Source organism: Acanthochromis polyacanthus, chromosome 13 (genome assembly GCF_021347895.1).
Source record: "Acanthochromis polyacanthus isolate Apoly-LR-REF ecotype Palm Island chromosome 13, KAUST_Apoly_ChrSc, whole genome shotgun sequence".
Lineage (NCBI taxonomy): Eukaryota > Metazoa > Chordata > Actinopteri > Pomacentridae > Acanthochromis > Acanthochromis polyacanthus.
The window spans coordinates 38604024-38622435 of record NC_067125.1 but is presented as its reverse complement, the minus strand read 5'-3'; the positions used below and the strand labels follow the sequence as shown (position 1 = coordinate 38622435).

The 18412-nt window shown below is 40.4% G+C and overlaps 2 protein-coding genes across 4 annotated transcripts in view; both read left to right on the top strand.

The window, feature by feature from the left end:
• LOC110956835 (lissencephaly-1 homolog) overlaps positions 1–9037 on the top strand; it is a 39166-nt gene extending 30129 nt beyond the window's left edge. For both annotated transcript variants that reach the window (XM_022202563.2, XM_022202564.2), the window contains exons 7-11: positions 355–457; positions 569–797; positions 2654–2755; positions 2915–3071; positions 5229–9037. In XM_022202563.2, the coding sequence (XP_022058255.1) occupies positions 355–457; positions 569–797; positions 2654–2755; positions 2915–3071; positions 5229–5302 (665 nt within the window). In that variant the 3' untranslated portion in view covers positions 5303–9037. The remainder of the gene's footprint in view (positions 1–354; positions 458–568; positions 798–2653; positions 2756–2914; positions 3072–5228) is intronic.
• A 1256-nt stretch (positions 9038–10293) lies between these two features.
• mettl16 (methyltransferase 16, N6-methyladenosin) overlaps positions 10294–18412 on the top strand; it is a 37145-nt gene continuing 29026 nt past the window's right edge. The window contains exons 1-2 of one of the 2 annotated variants that reach the window (XM_051957640.1): positions 10294–10404; positions 10902–11037. In XM_051957640.1, the coding sequence (XP_051813600.1) occupies positions 10910–11037 (128 nt within the window). In that variant the 5' untranslated portion in view covers positions 10294–10404; positions 10902–10909. Of the gene's footprint in view, positions 10501–10901; positions 11038–18412 lie in introns of both variants that reach the window. The other variant, XM_051957641.1, reaches the window with a different exon arrangement.

Sequence of the window (18412 nt, the reverse complement as noted above, 5' to 3'; positions counted from 1 at the left end):
CAGCAGCTTAAATATGGCCAGTGTGTAGGTAATTAGGCATCCCTGAGTCTCCGTGGAACAAAATAAACCCCACCAAATTGGTTGCCTCACTTGTCATTTAATTGGCTAATTAGGATGAGACCTGTTGTTTTTCTGGCACTGTTGGTGCCGAAATATGTAAAAAATTGTAACAGACTTTTGATTCTGGTGGTTAAAATGAAGATGGAAAGATAAGAGGATCATGTGTAGCCATCTGAAATGATTAAAATCACAACCCCATGCTTCAAATGTTACGTAGGGTTGTGCTCTTAGGAAATCTTTATAAAGGCTGAAGCTCTTTTGCTGATGTGTTGTTTTTGTCTTTTCTGTTTCCAGGACATGACCACAATGTTTCGTCTGTAGCCATCATGCCCAATGGAGATCACATCGTTTCTGCCTCCAGGGACAAAACCATAAAAATGTGGGAGGTGGCAACTGGGTAAGAAAAAAAACACAATGTTTTAGTATTATTTAAGCATGATATTCTGTTTTAACTCTTCACATCCTCTCTGACAACTTAACAACTGCTTTGCTGTTTTGTGTCCATCAGCTACTGTGTGAAGACCTTCACAGGCCACAGGGAGTGGGTCCGCATGGTGCGGCCCAACCAGGACGGCACACTGATTGCCAGCTGCTCCAACGACCAGACGGTTCGTGTGTGGGTCGTGGCCTCCAAAGAATGCAAGGCTGAGCTGCGGGAGCACGAACATGTGGTGGAGTGCATCTCCTGGGCACCGGAGAGCTCCTACCCCACCATCTTAGAAGCCACAGGCTCTGAGGTAAAAAAGAGCTGGTTTCTTCAGTATGAGTTCTTTCTCTCCGTCCTGATTGGGCCAGAAACCCAGAGGTCAGTTCACCTTTTATTGGTGATGTCTGGTGTATGGTATCAGGTCGTGTCCAATGTGGATCATCATGGAAGCTCAGAAGAGCCAAGCATACAGTAGACCAGCACGAGATCAACTGAAGTGTGATAGTTAACTTCCCCTGATGAGAAGGTAGTGGAGCCAGAAACATATTTTACAGGCTCTGAACTAAATGAGACAATGACTGAGGATGACAGGAAGATCGATCAGGCAGCTCTAAATGTACAACTATGTGCAGAAAGCTCGGCAACAGAACTGGGGGACTTCCTTTGTGGATAAACTCGTAATTATCTATCAAGACAAAGTATGTGATTCATTTGGTGGTAGCTGCTGTTTTTCCTCACACCATCAGATGATGGGGAGCGTGTTCGTTCTCTGCATGCGTGTCCGTGTCAGTGGGCTCACATACGTCACCGCTCAGACTGACAGCCATGTGAACCGACCAGCTCAAAATGAAGCTCATGCACAGGCAGCACAACGGCATGGCCTGCAGTCAGAACACACTCCCTCCTTTTGCCTTGTGATCTCCAGTGTGTCCAATTGTAACCTTGACAGATTAAAACAAAATATGCCCTTGCAGCAGTTGTTCCAGTCGACCCTGTGTTCATTTGCACAGAAGCTGATTTTTTGCTGCTGTTTTTGTTTTGTATACCGTGCTGAGAGGTTTTGTGTTACTTCAGGCTAAATGGATTGACGGAGTTGTTGACTTTGAACAGACCTGGAGCTGTTGCCACACAGATGTTTGCATACGTGTCGTCAAACTAATTGCCGACAGAAAACACTCAGAGTTGCCCTGAGGTCTTTTTTTTTTTATTATTATTATTATTCTGCTGCCGCTTTTTCTAGTGTGCCTGACACGGCTTTTAAACTGCCCTGTTCTTGTTTTAATTGCACTTAAAACCAAATGTATCAGTTTCTTAGTTTATTTTAGCAGATTTCTTTATTTCTCCCTACTGATAGTGGAGAAGATTTTAAGTAATTTATTTTTTTTTCCCAATAAAGAAGAAATTACAAAGCTACATTCAATGCTTTAATCTTCTGAACCCCAAGCAGTTTGTTTTTTTTTTTGTTTAGGTCACATTTTCACTCACTGTTAGTTCATTTTTTACTGCAATATAAAGTTCTGCACCTCTATGGAACCAGCATAACCATGGTTAGAACTGAACAGAACTCAACATTGTCTTGTGGCATAAATCCTGAGAAAGGAAGCAAAAGTTTAATTTCTTTGATTATTCATTTTATTGAAAAACTGGGAAAAAAAAACTGAATCAACAGGTACATTTTTTCCGACTTCCCATAGACTACTTTCTCTGATCCGTGTAAATGCAGCCGAGGAACACAGAATTTTTTCGTTCTTTTGCAGAACCTGCCCACTGCAAATGGTTTACTTTTAGAGACCTTTTAAATGATCATTTTTGATGAAATATACAGATTTTAAGCTTAGATTTTGTTGTTTATACAGACAACCCCAAAAAGTTACACATGATCAATTCAAAGATTTAGTCAGTTGAAAATCCAGTGATCCTTCCTGTTTTACATTTTGGGGTTTAGAGGTTAAATCCCCTTTATAATCCAAAATAATTTGTAGTATTTGGTCTTGGTTCTATTTTTACACATATTTTGAAGGTCAGAATTGTGTGAATTAATGTTTGTGACAAAGACTTATACTCTGATGAATGTGTGATATTGTTCGAGTGCAACATTGTAGAAAGTACCTGTAATCAATCACACACATGCCCGATATTTAATTTTCCCCCTTTGTTCCCGATCAGTCCAAGAAGAGCGGCAAGCCAGGCCCCTTCCTGCTGTCTGGCTCCAGAGACAAAACCATCAAGATGTGGGATGTTAGCATTGGCATGTGCCTTATGACACTGGTGAGGACCGTCTCATGCTGACAGCCTTTAAGTAAACATTCTTACAATTTGTATTTATGTTGACATTTTATGCTAAAATGCAGAGAGTGAAAATATATCCCCTGATGAATGAGATGAATTTGGTTGCACCTTCATCATCAGCGTCTGTTTGTTTCCCAGGTTGGCCATGACAACTGGGTGCGTGGGATCCTCTTCCACCCTGGAGGAAAGTTTATTGTGACCTGTGCAGATGACAAGACCTTAAGGATCTGGGACTACAAGAACAAGCGCTGCATGAAAACCCTGTGTGCCCACGAACACTTTGTTACCTCTCTGGGTAAGCGACCCCTCTCCTACAAAAAAAGAGCTTTCTGTTTGTTGTTGTTTGACCGGTGGGTCTTCTGAGGTGCTGATAGCGGCGCTGCTCGCAAATATCTGCTTTAGAGGAAGGTTGAATGATTGTAAACGAGCCCAGCTTCTCCACCAGCGTCCTGAGGGTTGCTGGCAGCTGGGGTTTAAGAGGTAGACAAGCGCTCCAGGATTTCCCCGTCTCCCCCTCCTCGTATCTGCGGCTTTTCAGCAGATCAAGGCTCGGGAACTCTCTTGAGGAGCTCTTGAGCCAACTTTTCCTTGGCAAGCCGTTTGAAACCTAGTCCTCTTAAATCCTGCTTCAACCAGAGAGGATCGCTGTGAGCTATTGATGTGATGAATTCTGGTGCAGTATGGAAAAGACAAAGCACCTTTGTGAGACATCATTGAAAAAAAAAAAGTGTTATTCTCCCCCTTTTTCTGCAAAGTGTTGTCAGGTCCATTGTACAATACCGAGAGCTTTTCCCCCAAATGTGTCTGCCTTTCAAGTGGCTTAATAATAAGACCGAATTTCCATTCATTTCCGGCACGTTTTCACTCACTCTGTCTTCATGTTAGCAGATTTCTGTTTGGTAGGAAGGGATTCATCGCCTATTTTATGCCCCTTTTTCTGGCACAGAATGATGACGTCTCTGTTTTGAAGTCCATCTACTCTGTTGTGATTGACTCACTACAGACTAGTTTGAACTGCTAAGAAACGAATAATTCAGAGTTCAGTTTTTGATGTATTATCTTGAATATGGACAAGGATGCATTAAGGCGCCCATAATTATTCTTTTCCTGTATTTTGCTTCCTACTTAGCTGAATTTCCTCCATTGAAGTCCAGGCTTTTCTTCCATTTCTTCCATACGTTTACAATCAAAGAAGACTTCACTTTCTGGGGATTGAAGTTTAAATGAACAGGAGCTGAAATGGTTTTAGACAGAAGGCGGTAAAAGGTTCTTCAGTGATGAACGGCATGACAAAAATGATGTATTTTGCACATTAAAGCATGCAAACATATACCAGCTCTTTGATGTACCCTGTGATTATGAATATTGTTTGGTGGTGACTAGCGAACCACAACACTGCGCTTGATCACTCATGTCATTGTTTGATCAAATACCTCTCCCATAATGGCCCTTCCACGTTTCGCCTTTCACATTTACAGCATGAAAAAAAAACAAAAAACAACAGTAAAGTCACCCTCTTCAGTATTGCGTTTGTACAAAGCCTGATTTTAGTTTATTCTTCTTTGTCGGTAGAGCTTTATTGCTATCCAGAAACTATTAAAACATGACCTCTGTACCTTATTTATAAACAGCACATCCATTGAATGGCATCAACCATCTCAGGCAAGTTGTTCCTGTAAGGGAAGAAGCCACTGCACATGCTCAGTTTAAGTATAGTCACCCTTTAACCTGCTGAACTTTAAGGAGTCTCGGGGCTTTTTTTTTTTGCTCCTGTTACGTTTTCGCTCACTTATAAAATCCTGCACCTCTGTTGAAACATTACAACTATGAGTAGAAGTAAAGAGAACTGGAACAAAATGTCTTGTACAGTTATAATGCCATAAATCACAAAAACAGGAAAAACAAAAGTTCGGTTTGTTTGATTATATGTTTTACAAAAATTGTAAAAAGGTTTAATCAACATGCACAGGGTTAGTTTCCCACAGGTGTTAAAAAACGGGTTCTCAACCTACTATAGATATTTTGCTGTTTACAGTTTGAATTTATTTCCATATTAGTCTCCAATCTGCTCTGGGTAAGCACAGCCTTACTCGCAGCTGAATGCGATCAAAGAGTTCTGAATTTTTAGCTTTAGTTAGACAAAACAGTTTTGTTTTTGACAAATGTAGAAAAGACTGCTTTGGATTAAATATCACCGCAATTTCAGGCTTAGATTTGGCTGATTTTCCTGCTTGAAAATAAAAGTCTCACACTATTAGTTAAAGAAAACAAAATCAGACAACTGTTGCTGTTTTTACCGTTTCTGGCACTTGACAAATGGTTTAATTTTTGGTATCTTTATTGGGATTAAACGTACCTTTCAAACCTGCTAGTTGATTTTGTGGTTCAGCTGTAGTAATGCTGAGTTTCTCTTGGTTTGCTTTGTTCTCATGACGCTTTGTTTGCTCCACAGATTTCCACAAGGCTGCTCCCTTCGTGGTCACTGGGAGCGTAGATCAAACATTAAAAGTGTGGGAGTGTCGCTGATTTGGACCTCGGAGGATTGGACCACCACCCTAATTGCCCAGGCGCTCCTCTGGATCCCACCTCCCCTCCCGCCATCCTACCTCCCCTCCCATCCCACCTCCCTCACCCCCTCACCTAACCTCACCCGCACATCTGTCGTCTCCTCCGACCGCACTCACCACCATGGTTATTTACCCATCGCTCTCTCTGGTCCAATAACTTTTGTCCTTCTGTGTAAATTATTCCTGGATGTAGATCGAGCTATTAAATGTTACACAAAAAAGTATTCTTGCATGGTAATCCAAAATTGTATACTGTAAATTTACATAACGTTGTCTAGAAGTACCATAGGTTTAACACGGGGCTGGCCGTCTGTCACGCAGCCTTACCGACCAACCGAAGGCAGATGTTTTTGACTGGGTGTAAAATGTAGGGCACTAAAAACCGATAATTTAAGAAATGACAGTGTCTTTATGTGTAAGATTTATTTTGTCTATTTTTTTATTTAGGATTTTTTTTTTCTCTGTTATTTCTCTCCTTCACTGTCGTAGTCTGTTGGTGCCTAGCTTGGTGAAACGTTCGAGAGATGAGGCGGGAAAACGATGCGATGAGACGTCTGCGGGGCTTTGTTATTGAAATAATCTGTAGCTTTATAACATCACTTCTCAAGTGTGCATACCATTTCTCTTCATGTGGAACTAGGTAATATTTTAATGGCTGTATATACGAATGTTTCAAACTGTTGTCCTTAGACCTCGGGGGCTTGAAAACAGCTTTGAACTCTTGTCATGGTGGCACATGAACCACTGCTAGGCTTTAGACGAGTTATCCCATTTAAAAGTATAAAAGTGGCTTTGTGAACAGCCGCGCTAAGCTTTTACGAGAAGTCCAACGTAGCGAGCAAGTTGGTTTTGCTGTCGGTGAGCACCCTGGGTCACAGCATCAGGGATCACACCAGTTTAATCTCCTACAGTTGGGTGTGTCTCCCTTTAGGAGATGACTTCTTGTGACCTTGCATGCTTGTTTGAGCTGAATCGGTCACTTGTGGCAGAGTTCGGTGCACCGCACAGATGTAGATGCTCGGTTGTCCCACGGCGCCTCTGAAGGCTGGAAACACGATAAACCTACCGAGGAGAAAACATGACGAGGAGTCAAAGTGAGCCCCCCAGGTTTGATAATCTGGGATGTGCAAAGATCTCTAACTTCTGAATTAAATGTTCTGCATAATAATAAAAAAAAAAGGTTTTGAGTACAAAAAAGTCAGTTTTCTGTGAAAATATGAAATGTAAATTCAGCTTGTTATTAAGAGATTTGGCAGTTTTGTATTCTGGGTGGAAATGAGATTGGGTGAAGAAGCAGCAGATATGCTGAGTGATCTGCCGGTGCTGTTTGTCAGTAGAGGGCTCTGATGCTGGGGTTGTTTTGTTTTTATTTGTAAAGAGCTCCTCACTGTAAAAAGAAGCTCCTGGATGGACGACACTAAAGCCGGAGCATCTCTACAGACAAACTCCACGGAACACTTCACACGTATGCAAACGTCTTCTGAGTGGCTTTTCCTCACATGTTCAGCTTTTGAGCTACGTGAAGCTGTAACTGTAAAGCGATTTTTGAAAAGGCTGGAAAATAAATGTAATTCAGTCGATGCTGTAAGAGACAACCATTCCACTTCCCTTGTAGGACAAAAAAAAATGAAACATCTTGCTTCTAAACCGTAGCTGGCAAGGTGGTTCATTAATCTTGCACATCCCTGTTTTCACTAAAGCTTTGGTCGTTGAACGGCGACCGAAGACAACATTAAAGTTTAATGATGTTGATAAATGCATAAACCTATAATTTCTGATTAGCCTTTTCATTCCAATGCAGTTCTTGGCTAATAAAGAATTCCACTGCTTAACTGATCTTCTTATCTTAGCTTCTTTGCCAAGTTTTCCTCTTCCTGTGTGTACTGGATGTGGTGATCTGCTGCTCAAGCTCTTGCTAGTGGCTACTGTGAGCCTAATGTGACCTGTTGATGTAGCACTGCTGCATGTAAACCTGCGCCAGAGGCAGAGCTGTCCGAACGTGTTCTTCTTAAAGCTCCTATCAGACTAATTGGTTTGAATAATGTGGGGAGACCCTGACCCTGTGTACTTTAAAGTAGCTTGGCAATTTGGGAAAGTGTGCTTATTTGCTTTCTTGCTGGGAGTTAAATGAGAATATCGCTGTCAGTCTCATATGTTTTGCTGTAAATATGAAGTTGCAGCCCGTTAGATTATCAGTACTGCAAACAGACACAGCTTGCCTGGTTGGCAGGTAAAAGGATTTATCTGCATGCTAGCACCTGGAAAACAGCTCATTAGCACATTATATCCTGTTTTTTAATTTGATAAAATGACTCTTTATTTGTTGCTGGACTTTCTCTCCACTGCAACTGTAACCTGGCTGTCTTGCAACTGGAGTACAGATAAAATACTGTAAATATGGACTGTGTTCCTTGAATATCTAGATAATTAATTGAATTTTAAAAGAGATTAAAATTATAGTATTTACAAGTCTTCATGTTCAAAAAACTAGAAAGGAAAATCTTGTTAAATTGACATTTGTGGGAGACATGAAAAGTACAGATGACGACCTGAAATACCGACTTGCTTAAGTCTTCCAGGTTGCCTGGCAACTAGTCTCTGCTGTTGGACAGAGCTAGGCTAGCTGTTAGCGGTTATTATGCTAAGCTAAGCTAACCATCTGCAGGCTCCAGCTGCATATTAACTATCCAAACATGAGAGAGGTATCGGTCTTTTCATCCAACGCAGCGAGTATTTCCCAAGCTGCTCCTAAACCAGACTGTTCGCAGTCGCTGGCTGGGTTCAGACAGCTCTGTTCTCTGGTCGCAGAGAGGCTGGTTTTGTTGTGTGTGATGCTATTTGAAGGAGGTTTTTACAGCCTCCTCCTTCTGTAAATGCAATGGGATTGTGGCAGACTAGGATGTCCCAAAGGAGCAACCCTCTCTTTCAGGGAATATTAATGTCTCTCTTTGGTGTGTGCCCCCTTCACAAAGGTCTTATTTTTTCTATAACCTGTTTTCTCTGTCCAAACGTCTGAGGCAGACTTTGGGTGAAGAGAGAATCGGCTAATTTTGTAGTACAATTTGGCTAAGGAAGATGCCAATGTGTTAAATGTTCTAGCTGAAGCCAAAAATGGAGACTTTAGTCCGTACAATCTGGTTTATCTTGAGAAATCAGCCTCCTCGTGTGTTGGTCCGACACTGTGGCCAACTGTTGAAAATGATCGTCTCCTCAGGATCACGCTATGACATGCCAGACCGTAAAATGTAAATTAAAAACGCATCGCCTTCCTTGGTTTTACTCAAGGAAGGTGGTTAATCAGAGGTCAGGACGATGTGTGTTCTGTTTATTTTGTAATAATCGATAGGGAAAAAAAGAGCTACAACACAGCTGCTGTTGTTGTACGCTAGTGTTGAAGAAAATCCCCTTTTTGCCATTTGCAGGTCCCAAGCAATCCCTGTGCTGCTCTGGTCTGGTGTGAAGGGACCGGCAGGCAGCTGTCGGCTGTTTGTGGGTCTCTTCCTCCAGCCTCTGGTCCCTCTGTCCTCTGTCACCTGCCTGTGAACCACAGCCGAGGGCTTCAGACTGCACAACAAGCTCCTACAGGAGAGCTCATGTTTTCGCCACTATGGTCTCACTCTTCACACAGCAAACTGTTAACAATATACCTGGATGTCATTATTGTTTGCGATATAATAAAAGAAGAAAATCTGCATCTGTGTGTCCTGCTTATTTGTTCTGAGCTGTTGGATTATCACAGTGAAGGACAGTGGGTTTGAAATAATAGGATATTTGGACAAAGAAGCTAAGTTTCAGCTTTTAAAAGTGATAAATTGTCTTTTTTTTTCTTTAAAGGAAATGGGGCACAACATTAAAAAATATGCAAATGTATTTGATTGCGTATTAATTATTTTTATGTTCATCTGTTTAAATTTCATAAGTTCAATAAAAAGAATGAATGGAAAATTTTATATATATACATATTAAAATGAACAATTATGAATAAAGAAGTACTGGTAAAAAAGAGAATGAAGTAACGTTTAACTTTGGATCTTTATACTTGCCATGACGTTCTAATCCTGTAGTCTTAAGTGGTGTTCATGGTGCTGAAAAAAACTGTCAAATTAATTCCAAAAAGAAAGATTTTGCTCAAATTTTCAGTTAATAAGAAAAAATGTTGTTTTTTTTAAAATAATCAACATTTAGCAAAAACAGCAAAACACGATACACACCTGACACGACGTATTCGTTAAGGGTGAAAAGAATTCCAATGCATTCTTTAAATGTATTATTTTTTCATTATTTAGTAAACTGAACCAGAACTTCATTCTTTGAAGAAAGGTGTAAACTTAAGGAGTGATTTGACTAATTTCTATTTGTGATTGGATATGTTAAAAAATGCATAGAATGATGAAATTAAATAGATTTTCAAGCCCACCATTTGGATTATCATAGAAAGACATAATATCTTTAAGGTTAAAAGAGTGGGCATAGCTAGAAGCTTTAAAAAAAATGAGATTTCAGATCTGTCTTGAGATATTTCAGATTCAAAGAGTGAGTGAGTAAGTGTGTGTGTGTGTGTGCATGGCTGTGTGACTGTCTGTGTGTGTGTATGTCTGTGTGTTCTTAGGAAGTATGTTGTGGGGCAGGGTTTGGGAGGGATGTGGGCCATTGTCTTTTTATTGTTTTTTATTGTTTGTTTTTAACTTGTTAAGCACTTTGTACTACTTTTGTATGAAAAGTGCTATAGAAATAAACTCTGGTTGATTGATTGATATCTTGTTTATAAAAGGTATTGATGTCAGTAAACCAGTCAGTATGGCAGTTAGGGGGTATTATTGTTTGTACATACAATTTTATATACAATTTTAAAATGTATTTATTTATAACTGGACACGTAATACTTAAAAATCGTTTCTCTACTTCATCTTTTCAATTTCAAACTTCCTGAAAAGCTTAAGGCATAGTTTAGCCGTTCACATGGCAACCGCTTTAACGACGTCAACACGTACCGGCGCACGAACGTGACGTCGAAGGAGTCCAGGAAGAGAGTTGCAGAAAGTGGACCAACGTTTGAGCAACGTGAGTTGTGTTTGCTTTTTCTAAACTCTGGTAAAGTCTGAAGAGTCAGCGTCAGTCTGAGAATATTAGCAACCACCAGATAAACGTACCGTGAAGGTGAGCAGAAACAAATGTTGGATAAACGTTAGCTTCTGGAGTTAGCTTCAAACTAGCTCCTGGAAGTCGTTACATTTTACTCCGATTTGAAACGTGAAAAAGATTTCTTCCGCCTCCCACGGAGAATGAAGTAACTGGAGAGATTTGAAGTGTGTTCGAAAGTCTCATCGGTGCTACTGGAAACAGCAGGGGCTATAGTTGACGGAATAAGTTTTTGGTGGATCAAAATGTTCTTCTTTTCCAACGTTAGCTGTTTCAGAGTCCAAACTAGTGTCCATTCTCTGTCACATCAGCATCTCCACGCTTGTTTTCCTCACAAACCACAGTGTTAGTAACTTCTCTCTGTTCCTGTTGCTCCTCAACTATCCACACTGATGCTTTTGCTTTTTCCCTGAGATCAGGTCAGACCATGTCCCTGAATAAGTCCATGCATCCCAGGAACCGCTACAAAGACAAACCTCCGGACTTCTCCTACCTGGCCTCCAAATATCCAGACTTCCAGCAGCACGTCCACACTAGCCTGACAGGAAAACCTGTGTGAGTACCGACACTGTGTGTTTACTGATTCTGCCCTCCCACAGGGGACTGCTTGAAAGTAATCTGCTTTAAGGTATTGATTTTTAATCTTTGATCACTGATCTCTCACCACGGTCACTAGTTAAATGTTTGGACCAGAGAATCACTCAGCAGCTCTGGTCTCCTGTGAACTGCACAGTTATTGTACATACGCTTTATAGTCCATGTCCACATGCTGTAGGAGAGCTTCAGCTTTAGTTTTACTTTATTTGTATCAGCATAAGTAGAGAAAGTTCTTCTTGGTCACTCAAATATCCAAATTATGGGGAGTTGGGGTGGTGATGTATTTGTTTGGTCAAAACTAGGTTTGATAAGAGTCCAACTCTGGGGCACCAATGATGAAATGCTTTTTAAAATAGCTTAATGTGGAAGAACTTGACCTCAATTTCATCCAACATCTGAAATGCAGACTGAGAACCAGACTTATAAATATTATAAACTAAGTATATTATAAATATACTTATATATATTATAAATTCTTTAGTCAAAGATTCAATATTCCATCACCACAATATGATTTTGATTCAGGTCTATCCAGGGTCCTGCAGTGGATATCAGCTGATATTATGTGCACATTTAACGCGATTAGATGTAAAGCAACTAAAATATGAGATGCTGTTTTATTTTCTAAACTCGTACAGATCATTTATAAAACATGATCAATAAAACAGACCCTCTGTTCTACCCAGCACATGTTTTTGATCAGCTAAATTAAAGATGATACAGCTTATATTTACATGTGCATCGATCATGTTCAGCCATTGATGATTGAACTGATGTATAGATCCAGATGGATGGATTGTTATATCCCTAATAATCATGGTTTTTATAGCTTCACATAAAAATTTGGAAGAGCCTCATAAGTTAGAAAAATATAGACTACTGATATCAACTAAACTCTGTTACTCTTGGTAATTAAATCTAAATATTGTGCTCAGTACCGATAACGTTATACAGCAGTAATCATATAACTTTAAGATCGATGACATGAACACGTGGAAATAGCAAAATCCACCAACCATGTCATGTTTAATATGATGAGAGGCTCTCGCCCTGAGCAAGTGATCAACCTCAGTTATTAAATTGTAAGCACATTTCTGCAGTTCTCCCGCAGAGTTAAAATGCTCAGATGTCCACATATTTTTGACCACAAACTGCACTTATTTTCACCAATGTGGCAGCTTTACTCAGTGTAGCCCAGAGGAACACATTCAGCATCTCATGTCCTGGCTGACTCAGTCTGATGTTGATGCTGCTCATTCAGCTTCTGGCAACAGCAGGAGGAGAAACATCACTGGACAAATGATTAATGGACCCAGCATCAAAAGATTTTTTTTCCCTTTTTCAGTCTGTCCTCTCATGCCTCTGCGTTTCTGCGTTACTTCAAAAAGTATGTATGAGTGGCAGTTTAAATCCAATTCATAATGTAGTTAGAAATAGGTTAATGTGTCAGTCGAAAAGTGCCATTGAGCTTCCCGTGTTTCAGTCGAACTGGACACCAGTTAATGAATGTGTGTGTGTGTCTGTGTGTCTGTGTGTCTGTGTGTCTGTGTGTCTGTGTGTGTGTCTGTGTATGCGTGTGTCCCTCCCAGCGAGATGCTGTTCAGAAATGTGAAAAAGTCCAGGCAGGAGAACAAAGGAAGAATATGTCTGGTGGGATTACTGGTGTTGACGTCAAACAGTGTGAGCTCATGATTGCTGCAGTGGCTCTCCATCTCCTACTTCTGTCTTTATTCGCTGTCTGTGGGCAGATGTTGGAACTGCAAGTTGTGGTTTGCACATAGAATTTGTGTTTTGTCTCCAGTGGGTCGCCTCTCACTGTCATGCACCTGTTTGCAATACTTAATAATGAAGCAGAATGTCCAGGCAAATCGGGGTTCATGTTTGTGATTCTCCTTGATTTGTACGTAATAAAGCGCTCGTAAATGAAACCTGTGGATGAGTAGCAGGAGATGTTGGAGGATGTCTGCACCTGTGTTGCCACAGCTCTGAATTAGGTGGACTGATAATTCAGGAATGGCAATAATATTGTTAATTGTCATCACAGTTCTCGGAGGCATTTTTAGACATTGTTGCCACAGGAAAAGCACGGGTTTAACTAATAACTAGTTATTGATGAAGTCTATATTTTATCCAGATGTGTGCTGCTGTTTTGCATATTCACTGACTCACTTTGAAGCTACACTTGAACAAAACCATAATTGTTGTAGGTAGTCACACCTTTGTTATGTCTGCCGTTAATAATAACCAGCAGTTGCAGTCTCAAGTATTTCTTTTGGAATTTGAAGAATTTTGTTTTGAAAAGAATTAATTTAGCCACATGTTTTTGTTAATAAGTTATTTGCTAAACGTAGCCCTATAAGGTGCAGTCAATTCCAGCCATTTTCAGTACAAAAAAATCGCTAATATTTTATTTGTAAATAAAAATATGAGGAGAAGTACAGGGAATATTGGACGCGCATCGCGAGGTGCATTTCCTTGAAAATGACCTATTCGTGGATTATATACCGACTTCAAGACATGTTTTGGACAAAATAGTTTACTGGCTTGTTTCGTCTGGATGTCCAAGGTTGGATTATGGCCGTTTTTTGTGGAATATTTTCATCTGTGTGTAATAATGAACCCGCAAATGTGAGTCGCGCTGTGTATGTTGAAGCCGTGTATAGAGAACGGATGGATGGATATTCGTTGTTTGTCGGACAAATGTGTTTATATTACCCGCTGTGGTAATCACGTCTGAAAGTGGTTTATACCGGCGGATTCATGAGAATCTAAGCTTTCCATCGGCGTGTAATGTTTCTATCATCGATTTGGCAGTGTAGTTCTATTTCGAAAAATGCTTATGCAGATATCAAAATGGCCTGCCCACGGGCCGCTTAACCTTAACGTGTCAAGATTAGCGGTTTGTCATTTGTTCTGTTTTGAATTTTAAAGTGTTGGCTAAAAGCTGTTCTCCAGCTTTTCAAAGTAATGTAATCTACTTTCATTCTGTTATTACCACTTTAGTTTATTATATGGGCTTTATCTGGGCTTTGCATCTTACTTAAGTACGTTTTACGAACAGGGAGTTTACACTGAATGCTTGTTCAGCTTCTTGATCAAAGGCTTGACTTTAAATAAGTATTTTCTTATTTTTATTATGTATCTGACAAACATTTGAACACTTGGTGCAATTGAGACTTTTGTCTTATGTTTCATATGACAAAAGAACCTGTTCCAGATTTTCAGACACTAACCGCTTCTTTATTTTAGTTTGGACTCATGACTGATTTACCATTTACTATTAATATCTGGACGGCATGCCACTATGTTTGATTTATTTTGAATTCTTTTGAAATTTACTACAACCGTCCACTAAAACAAAGACGGAGGACAAAAACAGTGACTGTAGAAACTGACAGTTATTGTTGGACTTGTGTCCTCCTCCTTTGTTTGTGTGAAACAGGTAGCCGTCTGCTCAGTGAGGAAATCACTTGTTATTGTCTGTGTTATGCAGATGAATGCAGACATGGTGTTGCTGCAGCGAGGCCCAACATCTGTGCACGGCTGTGAACATATTGGTGTGGGCTGCTCTTTTGTGGTTGTGAGGTGGCCAATCAATCATCTTATAGCGGGCCGGGTTCTGTGTGTGTGGGCACGCTGTAAAACCCCACATGATGCGTGTCTGTGACAGGTGTTAATTATCGGTTTGTAGCATCTCTGTGTCTGTCTGCGGCTTCCTGTCAGACAGACAGATGACAAACAATAGGCTGGCAGTGTTTGGGTTGGACGCCCAGCGTGGAAGCTGGACTTAGACAATCAGGGAATGTGACAACTTGGTAGGAATGTGAGTGAAATTTGTGACAACAGAAACATGTGAACAGACACTAACATGAAGCAGTGGTCTGTGGAAGTAAAGCAGCGTCCAAGATTACAGCTGGAGTTCACTGTTCCTTGTATTTAGCTAGCAGGTAGACTCACTACACGTAGGGCTGGCCTGAATAACAATTTCTGGGCTCCGGATATTCAGCCCCGATTAATGACGAATTTTCGTTTCGGTTTGTAACGTCTGACGTTATTTAGTCAAAATAAATATTCGGATACCGTCGTCTGACCGAATATTCAGATGTCCAAATATTCAGCTCCAGCCCTAATTACATGTTAATCATTGCATTGCATTCACCAGTTCTATTAGTTAGCAGTTAATTTTCTTCAAGGACAGAAATCTGGGATGATTGGTGATAAGAAAATAACATTTTATTAACTTGTGTGTAACTTTAAAGGAACAAGCATTCAAATTGAAGACTGTAACGACAGTCCTACCAAGAAAAGCACTCACAGAGCGCAGTGCTCTGCCCTGCTGCTCAGTCAGTGTCATTTCCGATAGAAGTCACTATCTGCTAATGGGTAAAATTAGATTTAGCATTTCAAAAAGTCATTTCTTAAGACTATTTTGGGGGTGCGGTAGTGGCGGCTTGTGACTTGGACGGCCCGAAAATTCATTTTTAGAAAGTTCTGGCCAACATTTCTTGATGACAGATTGAACTCAGTGTAAACCGACCTTCGTTGCCTTCGTTTTGTCTTCAGCAGAGGTCTTCAGCATCTTGTCTTGTGTTTATGCAACGAAGTGAAGCGTGACGTCAGAGTCGGCAGTAACCCGGCCTTTCAGGTGGTGTTTACAGACACGAATGGAGGAACCGAGATGAGCCGAAGAACACGGCGGGATGAGCCGAAATGGGCTGAAGGCGCAGGGAAGAGACGAGCTCCGAATATTTACGTCTCGGGGGAGGAGGGAGTGATCACATCGACATATGTGTATATGTTTATGTGATCACATGATGAGATGAGCCGATATGAGCCGATGTGGGCCAAAGGTGGAGGGAAGACAGCATATTCTTTCCGCCCGGTAACGTCCGACGGGGGGTGGGGGGGGGCGAATATTCAGATACCAAATTTATATCCGGATAGTGCCGTAGCGAACGAATATCCGGATATTTGGGATATTTGGGTACAGCCCTAGACTGAACCGGCACGAGGCGGACACAGTTGGTCCGTATTTGTTTGAGATGCAACATATTCTTACATTTACACCAGTTGTAGAAACTGGAGAAAATGAGCAAATGAGATCCACTCAGTTTCTGCAATTTAGGTGCTGATACCAATTTTTTTGGTGTAGTATATATGATAATGTGTTTTATTTTAATAGTTCAGTGTCAGTCTTTTATGCCACAAAGATTTCAGGCAAATCAGAGAAGGTTGACCAGAAACTGTTGATGATTTGGCACCCTCTTTCTACAACATATCTGCATCCTATAATAGATTTATCACCCCTCTTAAATTGTCTTATTTGTCAAAATGTCATGTGATATTTTCTTGTTGGACAGCACGCTCCCATTGTTCCAACTCCATTCAAGTGGTTTTTACTTTTACAAGTTGCCAACTAAAAAGAGGATTTTAGAATGAGCCCGTCCTTCGCTTTTCCTAAAATTTTCACACAAAGGGTTGAACCCTGAATGTTGATCAGACATTGAGTGAAAACAGGCCAGAGTCTGGTGCCAGTTCGCTCTGTTCGCCCGCAGCGTTAACGGATGTCCAGGATTTGCGTCTGACTTTGTGTGCGGTAGCAGCTCTGGTTAGTCGTCTGCAGGAATTTGGCTCCTTCCTCCCCGTCAGCCTGTCGTTCCATCAGTGGAGGGATTAGCGGTGGTTTTGTATTTTTCAATGAATTCATCTAGTGGGTTTTTAAGTATTTAAGCAGTGAGTTGGGGGATGAGAGTAATCTTGGGGAGACACTCACTCAATCCTCGGGGGAGATAGGACTCCCCTCATTTAGGGATCGTCAGTGGGGAGGACTGATAGCAGCGGGCAGAGCTCAGACCAGAGGCAGCAGCAGAAATGTGGTGGAGTTGATTGGATTTAAAGGGAGGAACCAGATAAACCTCCAAACAGTTTGAATGTTTGTTTCAGTTTTTGGGGGAATGAGAAGGGGGGCTCTGATCAGGCAGATCGAGGATTAGGAAGCATGAATGGTTATTAAAAATGCAACAACCCCAGTGACATTTAATTTAAAATTGTTCAATTTTCATACCAGTTCTGTTCAGAGATGTTTTATTAAACACGTTCTTGGCAAAAGAGGAGAAAATGAATGGATAATTAAGGTCTCTGATGATTTTAAATAGATAAATATAGCACTAGAGTGGTCTGCACTGTTGTTAAGAGATGGGAAAGATGAGAAGGAAAGTCAGCACCTTAAACAGGATATTTTTACATATTTTGCTCCTCAAAATGTGGTGCGAAGAAGCGAGCATCACTTAAGTGCCTTGCCCTTTATATCTAATATTATAATTTTGCTTCTCTTGGTTTTGATTGGTTAAAAAATGAACACACATCTCCTCCGAGGAGTTCAACAGCTGCACCATTTATGCAGTTCCAGTCACAACCGCTGCTGTTTATGCCAAATATTTTGCAACACTACTGGCACATTCAGTACATTGAGTTATTTGGTCACACATTTGATTTATACCAAATGACAAATGAACTTTATCTCCTGCTCCTTTGCCTCCAAATCATCCTTTTGTCATTTTAGATCACATTCTCTCTGTTAGAGGGTGAGTCTGTGATTCTGGAGAAAGATATTTATCTAGCTAGCATATTTAGATCGTTAACAGATTTATCATTCTTTTCGCTCATACAGATCAGTTTCCTTTACGAACATTCTCAAGACATGCTGGACAGTGGATAAGTGCTGTCACGATACCAAAATTCTACTTAAATATTTACATACAGATACCGAAACAGTACCTCAGGAAATACCTGAAACATCAGGAAAATTCTGTCATAACATAGGACAGATCTTGGAACTTGATTAATTTATTTTTTGAAGACCAAGCAATATGTCACAAGAAATAAAAATGAAAAAGTGATTGTGATTCAGGCTTGTTTCTGTTCGCTGATTAGCTGAGTAGAAGGATGCACTGGAGGCTGCGTTATGCATGTCTGCAGTGAACCAAAAAGAAAAAGTTTTCCACAGGCTTATAAACCTTGAAGAAGAAGAAACAAGCTACATTTTATTTATTTTCAAGAAAAAAAATGAGAGAAGTCCTCAGGAGTTGTTTTCAAAAGGGAAACTTGTAATCACTCTTTAATATCATCTGGTACCGTCCATATTTCACATTTTAGGAAGACAAATACCGAAGTGGAAACAAATGGGAGTTGAAAAAGGTGTTTCCTTCACCTATTGTGGGCATTAACTCTATTAACTTAACACCTCAAATGAGTTCAAAAACTTGTTGCCAAATTGGGATTTACTTCAAAATGCGCATAATAACATGTTCTGGACACATAGCTACTTCAGTGT